The 20,671-nt window shown below is 49.0% G+C and overlaps 1 protein-coding gene across 1 annotated transcript in view; it reads left to right on the top strand.

Moving 5' to 3' along the window:
* Positions 1 to 20,671, top strand: part of LOC145402048 (DBH-like monooxygenase protein 1 homolog) — a 99,751-nt gene that overhangs the window by 63,466 nt on the left and 15,614 nt on the right. Inside the window, exon 10 of the mRNA XM_080274144.1 lies at positions 6,872 to 7,046. Coding sequence (XP_080130270.1) covers positions 6,872 to 7,046 — 175 coding nt within the window. The remainder of the gene's footprint in view (positions 1 to 6,871; positions 7,047 to 20,671) is intronic.

The raw sequence follows: 20,671 nt of genomic DNA, 5'->3' as shown, positions 1-20,671 counted from the left end.
GTTCGTGACTCATGGTAGAGCCGTCCTTGTTTGCGAAGGAACTTGGCTCGACCTCCCCGTGAATACTTAATCACTCGACCCTTTTGTTTGTTCCGCACGACAGCAAGTGTCGGGTCAGAATGTTGTTCTTGTACAACAAGTTGACTACACATCAGATCTTGCGGTGATTCAATGATCACTGGGGTGACACAGTCTGGAGCCTCAGTCATGGCTCGTGTTACCGCAGCAGCCGAAGTCTGAGTAGCGTCATCATCGGAGCAACTATCCTTGACTCCATTAATATTTCCAATGATGAGTTCAAATAAGGGTTCTGGCATGACAACTGCAAGTGTCGTACCAGTATGAAATGGAGATGCCACCTGGATACATGCCTCAGGGAACAATCTCACTGATCCATCAATAAGGTTTGCATGGATCTGTCGACCTGTATACTGCTCAGGCCGAACTAAACTCTGCTTGACAGAGCAACCTGAGGAACCATTATCTCTCAGGACCTTCACAGGAATGCCTCCCACAAGCCCTGGCTGAACAAGGAAGGTACTGTCACCTGTGGGAGGGCCTGTGGAGGAAGCAACTAGCCACTCATGAGGCTGCTGGATTGATGTGGCGAACATTGTGCCTTGTGGATTATATTGGGAAGATGGAACATTGGCCATCTGTGGAGGGGGGTTCACTGTTACTGTGGGACTAGTGAACTGTAGGGAAGTACCCACACTGGTAGGGACGTGACCACTGTGCTGCTGCTGAGGAATGAAGGCTGCGTTTGCTTCCTGCCTCTTTTGAGCTGGTGGTAAAAAAGTTTGTCCCGACGGTCGGTTGCGTGGCTGATACTGCTGCTGGTTAGGGTACTTGTTGTACCTCTTCCACTCAGGTTTCTGAGTGTTTTGCCCCTGGTCCTTCCACTGCGGTTTTGGACCTTGGCCATTATTCTGAGAATGGCCTTGTTGCTGGGGTTCAGTCTGAGACGGCTTCCCAGACTTATCAGGTTTTCTGTTCCAGGTGTTTTGCTTACGAGTTTGATACCCGTATGCAGCAAAGAATGCGTCAGCCTTCTCTGCCATTTGGCTGGCATCTTTCACCTGGCAGATCTTAAGCTGTGCTATGAGCTCAGCAGGCCACGACCTCTCTAGCTGTGTACGCAGCATAAGGTCAATTATCCCCTCACGCGTGGAAGGAGTTTCATCTTTCTCCATCCACTCATTTAGTAAGCTGTGAGACGATCAAGGAACTGAACAGCTGTCTCCTTGTCTTGGAGACAAGCTCGCATGAACTGAACTTTGGCGTCGTCTACTGTGAGACCATACGCCTTAATGAGTGCAGCTTTCATCATCTCATATGTGAGATTGTCTTCACGAATTCTGTGGAGAATATCGAGGGCAGGGCCCTCAAATAGGCTAAGAAACTGAAGCCGCTTAGCTGCCTCATCCAGTTGATACATGTCTGCCATGTCCTCAAAACGAGCTATGTACGGCTCGATTCGCTCGCTTTCCTTGTATGAAGGAAGCTTGATGCGTGGGGTCGCCAGGACATGTGCAGGGAGAACGCTCGTGGAGCTTGGACCAACTGCAGCAGACGTGTCTGAAGCCAAGGAATCTCGCTTGAGCTTCAGCACTTCAAGTTCATGTTTTTCTCGTGCCTCACGTTCGGCACGTTCATGTTCTCGTTCTTTGTCTCGTTTTTCATGCTCGTATTCGCGCTGTTCTCGCTCGTACTCACGCTCCTTTTCGCGTTCCTCACGCTGTTCTTGCTCGTGTTCGCGTTGGATTCTATGCTCTTCACGAGCATCTTTCTCACGTTCTTGCTCGTAATTAAACAGGGAGAGAACGTAACTCTGTATTTTCTCTGGGTCTGTGAGACCCATATCTTTGGCTTCCTGTACATAAACACTGGCTGCCATGGCGCTAGCTTATTAAGCAAACCGAAATTGAGTACTGACTGCTTAGCGACGAATACTAATAAACACAAGTAAAGAATACAGACACAAGCTAGTGGTGACCAGTCTTATCTAGTTAACTGACAAAGATTAAAGCAAAAATGCGAATAACTAAGAACTCTCAATAATTAACACAATGGGTACGGCGGCTACCCAGGAGCGAATAAAATCGTCTGGCGTTACCAAGAATAAACTAGAGTTAGGTACTCTATTGATTAATAAAGCAAAAATTCACTTGCTAAATCAACGGTAACCACCAGTAAACTTGTGCCTATAAACTTTAATTATAAATACCTAAATATGAATGAGTGAGCACTATCTCGTGAATAGCTTTAGAGCTAGGAGTTAATATCCTGGAATGAGGTCGCCAATTGTCACGGGGTTTTTATAATTTCTCGGTTCACGGGGTTTTTATAATATCAGGGTAATTTTGAAATAAATGCTTAAATATTATTTAAATTGATAATAATATTCAATAATATTAAAGAGCAGGGACAATGATTGTCTTGCTAAATCGAGCAACGATTCTCTAAGAACGAGAATTTATAAACTTTCTCAACAGTACACAGCAGAGACTAATTACTCACAATTGCTGAATTACTGTACTGTTAGCCTCTGGAGAAAGTTACTTCACCCCTGACAATAAATAACTAATACTAATAATAATATCAGGTCCTTGCTGATGCTTAACTCCTATGGCACAACGGATTTTAAGTTAATACAACAAGACTGGTCTAAGTACCAGTTATGAATAGTAAACGTTTATGCAAGCTAGGAGCTATATGGAAAATAAGCTTAATTTGGAGAAATGAAACAAGATTTTACTTTACATTAAGCTCCAGAAAAAGAACTGTTAAATTTATTGATTACAAAAAATAAATTTAATGTTACAATTCAAATCAAATCAATGAGACGCACTCACTCACTCACACAAAAGCTAAATACTTACGCCTAGGAAAAAACACCTTAACTAAACTCTTAAAACTAGGATTATACAAAAAGGAAATACCGGTCGATGAATGCTATGTATCACCCGGGGGGGTGGGAGTACTGGCCAACTGTACTAGTGGAGCTTGGGGTGCTAGCTGACCTCTCACACTTCTTGAGCACAGGACCTTTCTCCGTCACAACAAACACGCGACTGCCTTCAAAATACATTGTATGGGCAGGACGCACAAGCCACCGGAAGAAGGCGTGGCTAACTGTTTATGTAAGCAGAGGCGAACGATAAAGAAACAATTGTATTGCTCAGTAGAGCACTTAGTGACGTGCATTAAATCGGTCACTTTTGAAAGTGACGAATGTTTTGATAAGTATACTCCGAAATGGAGAGAGAAACGGTTAACTGAGCGATACACAGTGAGTTTTCCACTAATAGTTCGTGGCTTCTCACAAAAGGGAAATGTCACGAATTGATTCGTGACAGGGTGTTAGCGCCAAAGTGGTGACATGTGGAGATGCATGGACGTAGCAGAACTATTGTGCCATGGTAACGGGCTATGAAGCCTATGGCCACAGTCGGAAGCATACAAAATGAAAGAAACGCATTCGGGAGCCGAATGCTAATCGCCCGCCAGAATATACAGTTGACCAAGTCGAAGATTTTGGCCATATTTTGATACCGTGTTGGTTTCATGTTGATAGCTCGAGCAGTTCATGAGATATAATGGTGTTAAAGGCGGGTAATTAAAACTAGTTGACCTTTGGCAGCCCTTTTGCTGATCTTGACTTTGACCCTGAGTGCCCATTTTCGAACTCGGCCAAGATTTTGGCCATATCTTGATACCTTGAAGGTTTCATGTTGATAGCTCAAACTGTTCATGAGATAAAATGGTGCGAAAAGTGAGTGATAAAAAGGTTTCATGTTGATAGCTCAGGCCATATATGAGATATAGTAGGAAAACACACACACACACACACACACACACACACACACACACACACACACACACACACACACACACACACACACACACAGGCAGACAAAAACATCATCGCTCCACTCCGTAAGGCTGGTGATTTAAAAAATAAAAACTAGATAACACTAGGGGAGGTAACTATAGTAACCTGGGTGATGCAGTAACTTTGTATCCCAGGATACTGAGTGAATAACACGCTACAGGCTCAAAAGCCAATGTTACGGAGATGAGCACCTCAGCTAAGCGCCTCGTGGCGTCTACTCCCGCCATTACCATTTGATGACTTCGTCCAGGGAACTTATTTACCATAAGTGGAGAATAGCTGTCATGTGTGTGGGGGGGAGAGAGGGGGTCTCACCACATACAACTCGTAAATTAGGACGAATGTGCGGGCAGGGTAGGGGCTCACATACTCATACAATACACTAAAAAGGTTGGACTCACAGGCTCTTGGTCGAATCTAAATAGAATGGACACAAAGGCTTTAAACAGGGTGGAGTCAGAGGTTCTTTGTATGATCTGAACGGGGGACACAAAGACTTTAAACAGAGTTGACTCAAAGACACTTCATCTTATCTCAACAGGGTTGCCTCAGAGCCTTTTCGTTTCATTTAAACTGGGTGGACTCATAGGCTCTTCATCTCGTCTAAACAGGGTGGACTCATAGGCTGTTCGTTTCATCTAAACAGGGCGGAATCAAAGGCTCTTCGTCTCTTCTAAACAGGATTGACCTAGCTGTTGTTGTTGTTGTTGTTTAGAATCGCCCACCTGACATAGTCAGAGTGGAAGTGGGCCTATGGTGTGAGGCCCTCTGGTGAAAAACGGATGATCAGGGGTAGCTGGAGCTAGGCGAGGTGGAGTTGGAGTAAGAGGATTCGGCTATGAGGCGGCTAGAGATGAGGTCAGTGAAGCCAGACTTGGTGAGTTGTAGTGCGAGTTTTTTGCCGAGCTATGTGGGGCTCATGGCATCAAGCGGCCATTCAACGTCGGCAAAACTGCAGGCAGGAAGAGGAGACACTGGGTGGTCCGTCTCCATCTTGTCAGGTGGAGGAGGCCTGGTTTTCTTCCACTTCTTGTTCTTCCTCTGCAGCTCGCCGTCAGCAGCAGGTGGTGGAGTCAAGGGGGGGAGGTCCTCTTCTTCCCGGTTGATGGAAGGGACGGGAGAGGGAGCCCTTTCCTCAGCTAGTGACGGCGGGCAGGGAGGATCGTCGGGCAGAGCAGGGTTGGCTGTCTCAGCTGTTGGTACTGTGGTGGTGGTAGTAGTGGCGGCGAAGGTTGCTCTGTTGAGGGGAGCGTCGAGCTGGAGCCTTTTCCATGGTGTTGTGCGGGGTTTGGAGGGGCTGCAGCATGTTGGAGTGACGCTCCTGACGAAGGGCTGGCCGAGCATCATGAGCGAAGCTCTGAGGGATGATAAGGTGCGGCAGCCCATTCTTCTCAAAGATGTGAGGGAGTAGAATAAGCAGTGCCGTTTTATCATCACCACAGAACGCCTTCGCCATCGCAGTGCACATAGAAACGATCGTGTCCACATCTCCAGGACATCGGGGATCATCAGGTCGGCATCCTCGGGCCGAGGGGTGCCGCCGTGTATGGGCAACGCCCTTCACGGAGAGCACCTCCCGGCCCGGTGACACCCTTAGCCTCGGGACCCTTTGGTGTCTGGACGATGTGGAAAATGACCGTCTCGCCTTGGCCTAACGAGAGTGAGGGGTGCCGTGAAGAGGAAGCAGCGATCCCGGAACGGTGCATGAATATATCGGCACCAGTATCCTGGCGCCGGATGAACCCGTACCCCACCCTCTCGCTGTACCACTTTACGTTGCCTTTGATGGTCTGCATTTCTCCTTCAGGCCTGATACTGCCACTGTTGACCCTCCTCGACAGGTCATAGGCTGTAGCATTAGAGAAAGAGGCCATGGTGGAGAAAGTTGTTGCTGCCACCGCTGCTGGACACGAACACGGACCTAGCAGCTCTTCGTTTAATCTAAACAAGGTGGACTTAAAGGTTCTACGTTTCAGAACTCTCGTCTCACAGACTTCCTTCGAACTTTCTCTCTTTGCTGCCATTTTCATCCCCTTTCCTGTATCTCCTGTCGCTACTCTTGTGGTCATTGTTTTTTCTGAAGGTTAGCATTTCTTCCTCATTATGGCAGGCATGCAGCAACTGTCTAGTTACACACCCACCCCCTTTCGGAATGCAAGAGATTACTGGTACTCCCAGTGTTTCATACCGCTCTGGAACTGTTTTTCATATTCTGATTTCCCACTGTCTATGACCTCCAGTCTTATAAACGCACTGTGTCAAGGCACTTGGAAATGAGTGCACATTTGGATCTGACATTCTTCTTGCTCAAATCTCTTTTGAAAGAACAAGTTCTGTAAGCTTTCAGCCTCAAGTTCTTTCTGTGGTCATAAAACAGGCATGCCCAGTGAAATGAGACAGAAGATAGTTCATACATCACTGAAAATCTAGAATCATGGTTTCACCTCACAAGCTTTTTTTTTTTTTTTTTTTTTTCTTGTGTGTGTGTGTGTGTGTGTGTGTGTGTGTGTGTGTGTGTGTGTATGTTTCGTACTACAAACACAGTTTTTTCAGATTCTTTTGCCGAATGTTCTCTGGCTTCCGTACTATCTTCTTAGTTCTCGTGGTTGTACCTCATCTCATCATTAGATGGGGAAGTGATGATGATGATGATGATGATTGTACCTTCTCCACTTCTTTTCAAGGCAAGTTATAATTATTATGGAGATAGTCGGGTTGACGATTATTCTACTTCTGTTCTCGCTAGGTTAGATTAGGTTACAGAACGACATCTTAGACTTGGTTAAATTAGATGGGAAGAAAGGTGACGTTGATGATGATGATGATGATGATGATAATGATGATGATGATGAGGAGGAGGAGAAGGAGGAGGAGGAAGAGGAGAATTCTCCTTTCCTGCTTTACGTTAAGTTGGGTTAGGTGAGGTGAGAAAAGACGCCTGGGCGATAATGCTGGTTCTACTTGTTTTCCGGCTAGAGTGCGACTGTGACAGCAGCAACAGAGATAATGCCACGTTCCTTGGGTGGAAAGTTCGGGACGAGATGTGTAACGCCTTCCTCAGCTACTATCCTCGCATTGATCTCGCCCATTGCCGCTCATCACCACACCCGGAGATTCTCAAGAAAGTTTTCCGCCTAAAAAGCTTACCAGAGTGAGTGTATCACCTCATTTGTTTATTGTGTTTTGTATTATAGAGCTCTGAGTTGTTCTCTTCAATAAACAGTCTTAACTTACTAAGCGTGAATTAATGTGAGATCAGTTTTAGTTCAGCTTGGATCCTCCTCTGGGCTGGAGCTCTTGTGTCCCCTCAAGTCAACACAGTCTTAGTATGGGAGCATAATTCATATATACACGTTTATCTAATATTCATAAAACCAAGAGGCATGTCTATTTCTTTTTCTCACAGGACAAGGCATCAGGAAACGAATAGGTAGACAAATAATTATGAGGTGATGCTGAACATAGATGTGCCTCGCCATACGCAATGATCCACACGACACATACATTGCCAGGAACTTGAACTTGGCCAACTATATAATCGACCTTGAGTTGTGTGAACGGTGGTGATACCAGGGGGTGGTAAGCATGCTTCCCTGATACACTGCCATCAACTTGGGTTCCACTTGTTTATGAATAAGTTAATGAAGCCCACGTCTCACTCACACACCCAGTTCAAAACCACTGAGAATACAGACTAGAGCGCGTGTCCCATGCCTTGGAATGTACCCAGTGGTGATGCCAGCAAACCTCACCAGGCAGCCATCTATGTATCCCCACTCTCCATCCCTCAAATGAGCTACCTTCCCTATAGTGTATTATACTAACAGGTACTAAGATTTCACGAATTTTTAGAATATTAGCATGTTGTACAGTGATTTGTCACTAATCACATTAGTTAGATTAGAGAGATTGTCCAGGTGCTTGAGGGTGTGAAAGTGGAAACTAAATGGAGAGGTGAGAGTGTGAGGGAATGGGAGTATGGACGGGGTATATGTGCAGAAGTAGGTGAGAATGAGAGGGCAAAAGAAGGAGTGTGTATTGTTGTGAGTAACAGATGGAAGGAGCATATAAAAGAGTATGGATCAGTTGGTTGTGGGTGAGATTGAAAGTTGGACTATATATGTGGGCGATTGCGTGCGTGTATGCGCCAATGCAAGATCGTGCAAGCAGAGTGAGAGAAGAGTTCTGGACAAATGTGGCAGTGTGCATGGAAAAGTTTGAATGAAATGAGAGAGTGTTTTTGATTAGTGGTATGAATGGTAAAGTAGGAAATGTGAAGGTGGAGTAGTTGGTGAGTGGGGTGTAGCTGCTGAGATAGATGAGAATGGCAGTGCGTTAGTTGACATTTGTGGCAGGAGGGGGCTGGTGATAACCAATACCTTCTTCAGGCACAAAATGATCCGAAGGTATACATGGTGAGTGATGATAAGGGTGGGTGGTGAACTGATTGAAAGGAAAGCAATAATTGATTATGTGTGTGTGGATGAAACGATGCGAAAGTGTGTTATGGATGCAAGAGCATATAGAGGTTGGGGGAGTGGACTTTCTGACCACCACTCGGTCCAAGTAAAATGGGGAAATAGAAGAAGGGAAGAACGGGAGGAAGGAGTAGATGCAAGGAGAGTGGAAAGGTTACAAGAGGATGAGAAAAAGGCAGAATATAAGAGAGAAGTGGAGGAACAACTGGGAAAATATGAATTGGAGCAGATGGAGGACGTGGAAGGTGTGTGCAAGATATTCACAGAAAAAATATGTGCAGCATGTGATGTGGCGTGTGGGGTGAAGAGAAGACAAAAGGGGGTGCAAGGAACAGCATGGTGGAATGAAGAAGTGAGACAGGCCGTGGCAGAAATGAAGAAAGCATACAATGAATGGATGAGAAATAGGGGCGTGGAAGAAGTTGAGAGATGGAAGAGAGAGTTATATGTTGAAAAGAAGATAGAGGTGAAAAGATTAGTAAGAGAAAGTAAGAAGAGAGTGGATGAGGAATTTGGAAGGAATTTGAGTGTACAATGGAGGTACTGTAAGAAAATGTTCTGGAAAGAGGTAAAGAGAGTTAGACAGGGTGGCAGTGAAGTTAGTAGGGAAGTGAAAAATAAAAATGGTAGATTACTAGTGGAGAAGGGAGAAAAAGTGAGCAGATTTAAGGAATTGTTGAACATTGAGTGAAAGTAATGCGAGCATAAGTGGCTGGAGAATAACAGGGAGAAGGAGGGAGGTGAGAAGACAGGAAGAAAACAGTAGGCTGGAAGCTGTGGAAGCAATGAAGAAAGTCAAAATGGGGAAAGCCCCAGGAATTGATGGAGTGTGTTGTGAAATGGTGAAGCATGGGGGAGAGATAGTAGTAGAATGGATGTCAAAGATGTGCAGACTGGCCTGGGAGGAAGGTAGAGTCCCGGAGGATTGGAAATCAAGTATAAATATTCCCTTGTACAGTCCCCCCAAGAAGTGATGGCAGAGTTTCATATTGCTTAGGACACTCTGCACTGCCATGCATTCCGCAGAATTTTATTGAATTCAATGTAAAAAATCCTGTACTTCATCACATCATATCGAAAAGAAATGAAAAAAAGTAGTGTATCATGCTAAGAATTATGAAAAATGAGTAACATGAGGCAATGATATTTTTAGAAGCTAACCTGTAACATATGTTTTCCTGGTTTGAATGTGTAATGTATTACTCTGCGGAGTCCACGCGTGGTGCACAGTATACAGCATGCTCATGCTGGTGTTTACATCCTAGGATTTCAAAAAATGATTATCTAGTTTCGAAGACCAAGCTAGGAAAATTCTCGTCAGTGCAATACACTGCTTGCTTTTCAATTGCTATGGTGATGAGATAGGAACAATAAGGATGCCGCAAAAATTAAATTATTCTTAGTAAGTGTTAAGCAGCATGTTCTGAGTCCCAACTCCTCAGGCACAGACACGGTGTGGTCCTGGGTTCCTTGTTCCTGACCAGGTCAGTACTAGCAAGGAAGACACAAACACCACTGGTCAAAGGCACACTTATATATTATCAAAAGACAAATACACACACAGTTCTATGAGCAAAACTGAGGAACTTACAATGACTTAAAATAATGTTTACAACAATCACTTTCGACCTAGTTCAGCAAGTCTGACCTGTACACGGAGTTACACCTTCCTGATGTCGGGGTATGTCCACACAGTGGCACTGACACTATTTCACACATAAGTCAGGTACATCATATTCAACACACACAGACAGTATAGTACAGTATACCCAATGTGACAGGCATGTGACATGGACAACAATATATATTGAAGCCCTTAAGTCTAGGTATTCGCGTGACATAAACGAGTTCCTAGCTAGTACAAAGGATCCGCATGACATGGACAATACCCTAGCTAATCTTCGGCTATGTACGCGGTATATAGGATGAGAGTATATAGTGTCCTTCACTTGATTAAGGGGGGCAGGGGGTACTAGTGAGTCTAGGGTGGGTCTATGCACGTGAGGACGGGGTCTGGGGATCCTGGGGAGGGGAGGGAGAGTACACTGCAGAGGGTTACACTGATGTATGTTGTTCTGTGGGGGCATCACAGGAGGAGGGTTGCCACTGTTGGGGAACTGACCTGTGGGTGGATATTGAACACTCCGTGCACGAAATCACAGGTAGTAGAGTTCACTGTGCACACTGATGGGGGGGGGGATAACACCATGGCTGCCGGTGGGGGGGGAGGGGGATAGAACACTGGGGAGGGTTGGTCAACACTTGGGAGAGGCACCACGGATACAGGGGAGAAGTCACAGTGGTTAGTTCACTTGGGGAGGGGTCCAACAACATTGGGGAAGTGTACAATCATCAGGTCTAGTACTCACGATTCTGGCAGAGTGGAGGACATGGCCCACGGGGCAGGAGGACCTAACCGGGAGCTTCAGATGGTGGCTGGGCGTGGGAGGTGGGCCGCCCGGCAAGCAATACAGAGGAGAGTGATCCGTAAGGTTGCCACTAGTCCTGGAAAAGTCAGTGGGCGGTGTGGTGGGCAGCTCCTTAGCCACGACAGCCCGGCTGGAGTCGGGGCTCTCTGGGCTAGGGCCGAAGAGGGCCAGGAGGCGTGCTGCTCGGTGCTGGCCCTTATTCGGCATCGGGGTCCTGGGGGTGGACCTGGGGTGGCCCGGGCCTAGGGTCGGCTGGAGGGAGGGCAGTGCCCTGGCTGAGCTGCCATCACGTCCGGCAGGAGCAGCCATCAAGGAAAAACTGCAGCCACCTGCTCAGTGAGAGGTCTGGCTGCTTCAGCAGGCATCGGGGGAGGCCCGCTGACTCCGGGAACTGTGGTCTCATTTGCACGAGGAGGCCGGCAGGACTGGACTGCGGCCTCTCATCCTGGCAGAGTCCGTCAGCCCCTGTGGAGGGCAGGGCTGCAAGGACCGGACACCTGGTCTTCGGGACGTCTCGCCCAGTCTGGTCTCTGGTAGGGTTCCAGTAGGGGAGCAGATCCCACCCTCTTGAGGAGAGAGGCAGGGAGAGGGGCACCTTGCTCTGCCGCAGGAGGGGTGGGTAGAGGAAGAGGTGTTTCTCCCTGTAGGAGTTTGGGGATTAGTGGAGGGACAGCGGCCGAGGGCCGACCCTCCTACTTGGCAGGCCCGTGAGGTCCCACCGAAACTCCTGTCCAGGGTGTGTGGGGGTGGTCTGGGGGATGTTCCCTCTGTCAGGCAGCCCTGTTGGGCACTGCCTGTGCTCCTGTGTGAGACAGGGGTGCGAAAGGAGTTGGGGGACACTCCTCCGGACACTGCCGGCCCTGGCAGCTGGGAGTAGGCACCTGACGGGCTCTCCTGAAAAAGCCACGGCTCCGGTGGAGTCTGCACTCCTGCCGTAGGACCTGGGACTCCTGCCTCGGTGACGTCGGGAGGAAGAGGTCGGGCAAACTCTCTCGGCTTAAGCCACAGCTCCAGCAGAGCGTGTCCTCCTTCTGTCGGGGTAGGGATTCCTGTCCCAGTGATGTCGGGAGGCAGAGGTCAAGCAAACTCTCGGCTTATGCCACAGCTCTGGCGGAGCATGTCCTCCTTCCGTCGGGGAAGGGATTCCTGTCTCAATGACGTCGGGAGGAAGAGGTCGGGTGAACTCTCTCAGCTTATGTCACAGCTCTGGCGGAGCGTGTCCTCCTTCCGTCGGGGAAGGGATTCTTGTCCCAGTGATGTCGGAAGGAAGAAGTTAGGCGAACTCTCTCAGCTTAACCCCTGCACCGCGGGCATGTTTACCAATGTTTTGCGTGTGCCGCGGAGTTATTCAGGCTCCGACAGACTCTCAAAAAATATTTGCCAAAAATCAGTTATTAGTCCTAGAATATTAGAATTAAATATGCTTATGGCACATACCTTCAGCTATCTCTGGAATGTTTGTTGAGCCTTCGTCGTTACCGTAGGACTTGTGGAGACCTCTGAAGTTGGGTAACGAAGTCTCCACTTTACACTTCCCAACAACCCATAATATGATTACAACAGCCAGATATTAACACTATAAACACTACTCTATGATTTTCAAGTAGTTTGGGATCCATACTCTAAAAAAAAAAAACACTGTGAAAGCAATGAAAATTACGAGCGCGTCTGACCGTCGCACTTGCGCTAGTTCGCTCTTGGTACTCTGTCATTTATTATTCATAAAACCCCTCACACTTTATATTTCTATTACTATATAACACTTATATATATCTACAGTCTTTATCCATAAGTTTCCTTCAGTTGTATTAGTTTATTGTCACTGTAGGGATTCAATTTCTTTCAGTAAAATACGTAGCATTCACTTTCTCGTCCTGTATGCTGGCATTCACTTTCACCTTCACTCTCATAACTCATAGTATTCAGACATGCTAGAGTGAAACTTTCACTTTCATTACTCCTAGGGTATATACTCGTATTCTTATAATACTACTCATTTACATTTCTATTTACGTTCTCTATTTTATTTACGTTATTTACATTTCTATTTTATTTACATTGTGTTATGCACTGTCACTTGAAGTAACTTATAAAACTGTTTTCTACTGTTCATGTATATTTACATTCATTACTTTCACTTGCTGTTTACACATTATTTACACATTATTTACAATTCCACTTGCACTGGTTTACTCAATAGAAAGATCGTAGCCACTCTTTTATCAATTGTCAGCCCTTTACCTCTTTCCATACGAGGTTTAGTAGGGGGTAAAGGTCACAGGGCCCTTTGCATGGGGGTGAAAAGTCCCTGAAGCTAGCAAGAGCGAACAGACGTACCTCCACATTGGAAGATGAGAGTGAACTGATAAGGGTGGGCCGGGGTGGTGGCCTACCTAGGGAAATTCATTACTGCCAACATTAGCCTCTTGACACAGCTAATATATAGCAGTGAAATGATTGGCAGGAAATCTAGACAATACATTATAAATTAGGTAGTTCCAGGTGAATGTAAATATCACTTAGCCGTCTCCCTTCCCTCCTTATATGTATATTTATTACGAAAATAGATTATACGTCATATTTCAAGGGGAAAAAAACAGCAAAAATTAGCGAACGAGTGCATGTGAGGTGTTGTCAGGTGATAATTAGCCAATTCCAGGTGTATGGCACTCTCACTTACCTTATTTCTTTCTTGTATATATTATTTGGTATAAGAATAGGGCATAGGGCTTATTTCAATGGATGAAATCAGTGAAAAATTCCAGGGAAGATTTACTTAGCGTAGCACGGCCGGGCAGGCGAGAGGATAGGGTAATGGAGGGGGGGTAGGGAGGGGAGTCAAGAATGGGGAGAAATGGCTAAATTGTCAACAATGGATGGGAGTACAGATGAGATTAGGAGTGCTGACTAGTGTTGGACATTGGCAGTGCTGATAGATGATACAAGCCCCCACTTGGAAGCCCGTGTGAATTCAAAATAACACAGAATCACAAAAGCGACGCCCCGCGGTATGATCCCTTGCTCCCAAGCATCACGAAAGTGACGCCCCACGGTTAAGGGGCTAAGCCACAGCTCCTGTGGAGCATGCCCTCCTTCTGTCTGGGTAGAGGAATAGTCACCCTTGAGGCTCCTCTTGAGTCCTCTGTTAAATAGGAGGCCGATCCAGGGGACTCGGCATCCAAGGGTTTGCTTGGGATCTTGCCACTATAAGTCCCACCCCAATTCTGGTAAGTGTTCCCACTGCTGGAGAGTAGTGTACTTTTCATGTACACCGCCAGGTGGTCTGGCTGCAGGGAAGAAGGGCTCCGGGTCATGGGAGAGATATGTCTCTCTTGCCTGGACGGTGTGACAGGTAAGCCAGCCTTTCTGTTATCTCCTTGTGGGGTGGGTATCACCCCTTCATACTCTCCTCCTGGGGTGGTGGTGTCGGGTTCACCCCGCCGTGAGGGTATTTCACCACTGTCGTGATGGTAAAAGTCACGTCCTCGTGACTGGCGTTGGAAAGTGTCGGAGGTGGCGGTGCAGTGTGAGGGTGTGAGGTGGTGGAGGAAGTTGGTCCAGTGGGTGGTCCGTGGGTTGGGCTGGAGGTACAGGGAGTAAAGCACTGTGAAAGATGAAGGTGTAGGTGTCTGCTGCAGGAGGAGGAGGAGCTGGTTAGTGCTGTGGATGCGGTGCTTGTGCCCCTGGGGTGGGGTCCAGATCATGAACGTGATATTCATCTCTGGTGGTGGAGATGGTGTATGCTGGAGGAAGTCTGGCTGGAGACTGGCGAGGGAGGATGTTGTCATGCTTTTATGAGGGCGTCTCGGGGTAATCGGCTTAGTGGGGCGGACAATTGGGATATTCCCTGGGGAGTGGTGTGATTTGGGGATGAGGGGGTGTTGTTAGGGGTGGGGGTGGGGGTGGAGGGTGGGGAGGGAGAGTGGGTGTGGCGGGTGGGTGGGCGGGATAGGCGGCCAGTTCTGGTGCGGGTAGTGGTGAGGGCAGGTGTGGATGGGGAAGGGTTGGTGGAGGAAGGGCGTGCAGGTGGTGTGGAGGGTGGAGGTGGCGTAGAGGGTGGCTACGGTGATGAGGGGCATTGAGGTGAGGCGCAGACAGCTGGAGGGGACGAGGGTGGTGGGGATGTGTCAGGAGAGGGTGTGAGGCCCGAGGGGGGATGGGGTGGGGGTGGAAGGTGGGGAGGAGGAGGATGTTGGCGGGCCAGGTGTGAATGAAGGAGGGGTGGTGGCCGGAGTGGGGGTGATGGACATAGTGGGGGAGTTGGTGGAGAAGAAGGAAGGGGAGAGGTAGCATGCGTAGGAATTTTCTGGCACTAGGGGGGAGGCGGGAGGCAGGGCCGGCAGGCTGTATCTTTGAGGGGGTGGTGTGTTTGGTGCTGGGGAGCGACATCCAAACTTTTCCTGTGAATTTGGGAGCATTATCGGATTGGAGGGCATGGGGGATGCCGAAGTATGGGAACACATGGCGAGTCAGGACTTCTGCGATGGAGAGGGCATGGTGTTCTTTTGCCGGGTATGCTATTAGGAACTTAGAATAGGATGTCGGCGGGCCAGGTGTGAGTGAAGGAGGGGTGGTGGTCGGAGTGGGGCTGATAGACGTGGTGGGGGAGTTGGTGGAGAGAAGGAAGGGAAGAGGTAGCAGGCGTAGGAATTTTCCGGCACTTGGGGTGAGGTGGGAGGCAGGGCCACCGGGCTGTAACATTGAGGGGGTGGTGTGTTTGGTGCTGGGGAGCGACGCATGTGTCGGTTCGTGTAGGTGCGGGTGGTGTGGTGGTAATTGATAGTGACTTGGTAGGGGTTGGGGATGCGTACTATCTCATAAGGGCCGGTATAGCAAGGGGCAAGCTTGTGTGGGGTAGGTAGGGTTGCAACCATGATGAGATCATCTGGTTTGTACGGGCTGGCTTGTGTAGCATCAAGAGCTAGGTCTTGTGTGGCTTGTTGGTGTTGGAGTTTTCATTTGAGATGGTGCAGGGGGTCGGATGAGGTGGGGTTTGCGGGGGCTTGTAGGTGACGGCAGAGGGGGAGCAGTAGGGGTGGTTCACCAAATACCCGCTCGTGCGGTGTGATGCCGTCCATACGTGGGCAGGTGTTCATGCCCCATAGTATTATTTTGACATGCACTGGCCAGTCATCACGTTGTGTGGCTTGAATTCTGGTCCGCACTTCATTGAGCAGAGTGCAGTGGCTACGCTCGCAGATGCCATTCCCTTGCGGCCAGTATGGGGAGGAGTGGGAGATATTATATTTGAAAAGGGCAGACAGTTCCATCCAAACTTTTCCTGTGAATTCGGGAGCATTATCGGAGTGGAGGGCATGGGGGATGCCGAAGTATGGGTACACATGGCGAGTCAGGGCTTCTGCGATGGTGAGGGCATGGTGTTCTTTTGCCGGGTATGCTATTAGGAACTTAGAATAGGTATCTACAACCGTAACGACGTAGCGGTAGCCCGATTTAGGTGGAAGGGGGCTGATGACATCAACTGACAGCAGTTGCCATAGTTTACTGACCACAAGATGGTCAGAGGGGCCCAGCATGTGGGTGGTATCTTTCCCGAGGAAGCATGCCTGACAGGCCTGCAAGACTTGTTGCACGAGTTTGGAGGGGTGTGGGGCCCAGAAGGTTTTTTTTTTTTTTTTTTATGTGACCGACTCTGGGCATAGGCTTCACAGCCTACTTTCAAGGCCCAGTAGTCCTTCTACACACCGCACACCTCTACATGTCACCACTTCGGTGCTAACACCCACCGTCCATACTGAATACATGCTAGGGTTGTCTCATACAGGACCGGTGTATTGGTATTAGCGGGGGTATTTTTACGACATGTCGGCTGGCCTTCTGGTAGATCAGTAAAGTCTGATTTTATGAAATTCAAATCCTTTAACTGTTCCCTGCCTCAGCGGGATTTGAACCCGGGTCCGTCAGGACTGCAGGCCAACTCTCTACCGATTGAGCCACAGGTGTCAGCCAGGAGGTGTCATTGAAGGTCTGGAGCAATTTTCTTGTGCCGAGGTGTATCCCATTGTCAGTATGGAAGTGGGAAAGGGTGTCTAGGGCAGCATCGGGGATGAGAGCTATGTGGCCAGAGTGGGTGTGCATCCAATCAGGGCCAACATTGCATGAGGGAGGGTGTTGTCTGAATGGCGTTCACAGGGAGCCTAGAGAGGGTGTCGGCATTTGTGTGGAGTTTGCCGGGCTGGTATGATATATCAAAGTTGAACTCTTTTACAGCCTTGAGTTTTTCACGGTTGGGTGCGATGCCTTCCTTCGATATGACATGCCCTAGGAAGGAGACGGATCTCTGGGCCAGAATGTAATTGGATGGGCGGAACTTGAGCCCAGCTTGGTGTATCCTGGAGAAGACCTGATGTAGGCAGTGGAGGTGGTCAGCCCAGGTCATACTAAATGTGATGACGTCGTCGAGGTAGGCGAGGCAAATCTCCCAAGTGAGGCCACTGAGTACGGACTCCATCAGGCGGGAAAATGTAGCTGGGGCGTTGCAGAGACCAAAGGGGAGCACATTAAATTTGTAGTGCTTCCCGTTGCTGGTGGAGAAGCGGTCTTTCTTCGATCCTCTGGGTGAATGGGGACCTGCCAGTATCCCAAATGTAGGTACAGGGTGGAGAACCAGGATGCCCCATACAGGGAGTCCAGGGAGTTGTTGATTCTTAGTAGGGGAGTGGCGTCCTTGGTGGTGACATCGTTTAGGCAACGGTAGTCCATGCAAAATGGCAGCGTCCCGTCTTTGTTCTTGACGAGGACGACAGGAGAGGACCACGGGCTGGTTGATGGAGATATCACGCCGGCATCTAATATGTCCTGGACCTGCCGGTCTTCTGCCCATTGCATGGGGTTCTTCCGGCGAGCAGGTTGCTGGATGGGAGGGCTCGTCATATGTATCTCATGGGACAGGATGGTGGCGTGGCTGATGTCTGTGGGTCACGACGAGATGATGCCCTGAAAGTCCAGGAGAAGTCGTTGCAGATCGGTGGTTTGTAGTGGGGAGAGATGGTCAGGGAGTGGAGGCAGAGCTGGGGAGTTAGGGGGAAGGGGAGTGGTGTAAGGCTCAGCTTCCTTCATCTCACCACTACTAGGCCCTTAGGGAGAGTGACGGGTGAGGTGGAGAGGTTAGTTGCGTGGACCGCTATGAGGTGAGGGGAGGAGGAAGGTGGGGAATAGGAGGCAGGAGGAGGTGGCACCCACTGGTGCAGTAAGGGAAAATGCTACATGGGTGCTGGCGGGCCGGTGGAAGGGGAGCAAGGCCTCGTGGTGGGGAGGAATAGTGACGGCGGAGGAGACCATAGCGGGGAAGGTGGGGGGAGGGGTGGGTGGGGCAGGAGTGGGGCCGAGGGAGGGGAGGATTGCCGTGCGGCATGTGCAGATAGGTTGAGGGGGTGGATCTGGTGACTTGTTAAAGTGCAAAGGCCTTCTGTGGCAGTCAATATTGGCCCGGAGTTTCTGCAACAGATCCAACCCCATGTAACCATTATAGGCATGGCAAGTGGAGTCAAATATAATGAACTGATGTTGGGCAGTTGCTTTCTGATGTGTCTGGACACAGAGGGCCCATATCTCCCCACGAATAGGCAGGGGGCCATTCCCCGCGTCCACTAGGTGGGCTAAAGTGGGGAGGAGAGGGTCAAAAGCTCTGGCATGATGGGAGTAGAAGTGATGGTATAGGCAAGATCTGGCTGCTCCCGTTTCAACCAGCAGTTCAGCCTTCACCCCATTTAGCCTGGCCTTATCATAGACTGGGGGATGGTACTTGTATGAGGTGGCCCCCACCACCATGGGGAGGTGCGGGGGCAGTCCTAAAAATCCAGCTGGGGTGAGGCGCGCTCCCCCTTGCCACCTATGTCAGCCTCTCCAGCTTTGGGAGCATTGGTGGGAGGGGAAGGTTCGTCTGGTGGGTCATCTTTGATAGCCAACACCTTGCAGCGCCCCTAGTTCGCAGCCCTCTGCCGGGCGGCTTTCAATTGTTCTCGAATGTCGTGTATGGGGCAGCGATGGCTGCATGTGATGAACTCCCAGGGACTGATGGAGTGAGGTTGGATGTTTCCCTGGGAGTGGGTTGCTTTTTAGTGGGGATGGCTCATTGTAGGGCTGGTGGTTCCTGGGGCAGTGGGTTTGGGGTGGGCGTCCGAGGCTTGTTGGGGAGCGGCTTGTGGGTGGGGATTCTGCTTACTACCCCTATTTGTTGGGGAGTGGTGTGGGTGGCGAGCAAGAGCCTCATCAACTGGATATCCCTGTCGATATCCCCAGTCGGGTCGTAGATGGTAAAGTGTTCCTTGACCACGCTCGGGAGTATTCATAGCAGGGTATTAAACACATGTTGGTCCTGGGTTTACAAGTCCACCTCCAGGTAGGCCATGGCAACGAGACTTCATGTTTGAATGAGGGTGATGTCTAAATTCCCATCATAAATGAATGCGTCCAGCTGGGAGAAGGCGACGACCTTCTCTAATGAGGGTGTGACAGCTTGGGTCACGATTTGTTGAAACTGGTCCCATTTCAACTCCGGGACTATTTTATTGGCTATACTTAAGACAATCTTTCCGAGGTGGGGGAGTGTGACAGCTATCTTTTCTCGGTCATTCTCAAAACTTATGTCCAGCATAACTTTGATCATAGACATATACGTGTGTATGTCGTAAAGTTCAGAGTTTAACTTAGAAAGCTGTACATGTGGTTTGGCCACCATGTTTGTGAATTTTCCGTTCCTTGCCGTTCCACTGCTGGCTCAAGAATCACCAGTAGCCACCAGTGTTATGCAGCATGTTCTGAGTCCTGACTCCTCGGGCACAGACACAGTGTGGTCCTGGGTTCTTTGTTACCCACTGGGTCACTACTAGGAAGGAAGGAAGACACAAACACCACTGGTCAAAGGCACACTTATATATTATCAAAAGACAAATAAACACACCGTTCTATGAGCAAAACTGAGGAACTTACAGTGACTTAATGTTTACAACAATCACTTTCCACCTAGTTCAGCAAGTCTGACCTGTACACAGAGTTACACCTTCCTGATGTAGGGGTACGTCCACACAGTGGCACAGGCACTTATTCATAAATATGTCAGGTACATCATATTCAACACACACTGACGGTATAGTACAGTATACCCACTGTGACAGGTGCGTGACATGGACAACAATATATATTCAAGCCCTTAAGAATAGGTATTCGCGTGACATAGACGAATTCCTAGCTAGTACAACTGATCTGTGTGATATGGATGATCCCCTAGCTAATCTTAGGCTATGTACGCAGTACATAGGACAAGAGTATATAGTGTCCTGCACTTGATTAAGGTGGGGAAAGGGGTATTAATGAGTCTAGGGTGGGTCTATTCACGAGGGGACGGGAACTGGTGATCTGGGGAGGCGAGGGAGAGCACACAGGGGATGGTTACACTGACGTATGTTGTCCTGGGGGGCGTCACTGGGGGAGGGTAGTCACTATCGGGAACCGACCCATGGGTGGACGTTGAGCCCTCTGCGCGTGACATCACAGGTAGTAGAGTTCACTATGCACACTGATGGGGGGGGGATAACACCACTGCTGCTGGGGGAGGAGGGGGATAGAACACTGGGAAGGGTTGGTCAACACTATGGAGAGGCACCATGGATACGGGGGAGGAGTCACAGGGGTTGGTTCACTGGGGGAGGGGTCCAACAACACTGGGGAAGTGTACAATCATCGGGTCTAGTACTCACGATTCTGGCAGAGTGGAGGACATGGCCCACGGGGCAGGAGGACCTACACCGGGAGCTTCAGATGGTGGCTGGGCGTGGGAGATGGGCCGCCCGGCAAGCAATACAGAGGAGGGTGATCCGTAAGGTTGCCACTAGTCCTGGAAAAGTCAG

The sequence above is a fragment of the Coenobita brevimanus genome, chromosome 57 (assembly GCF_032717465.1).
Source record: "Coenobita brevimanus isolate Jiangsu-jjx chromosome 57, ASM3271746v2, whole genome shotgun sequence".
Lineage (NCBI taxonomy): Eukaryota > Metazoa > Arthropoda > Malacostraca > Decapoda > Coenobitidae > Coenobita > Coenobita brevimanus.
The sequence above is the reverse complement of the archived record's forward strand: the minus strand, read 5'-3'. Positions and strand labels throughout refer to the sequence as shown.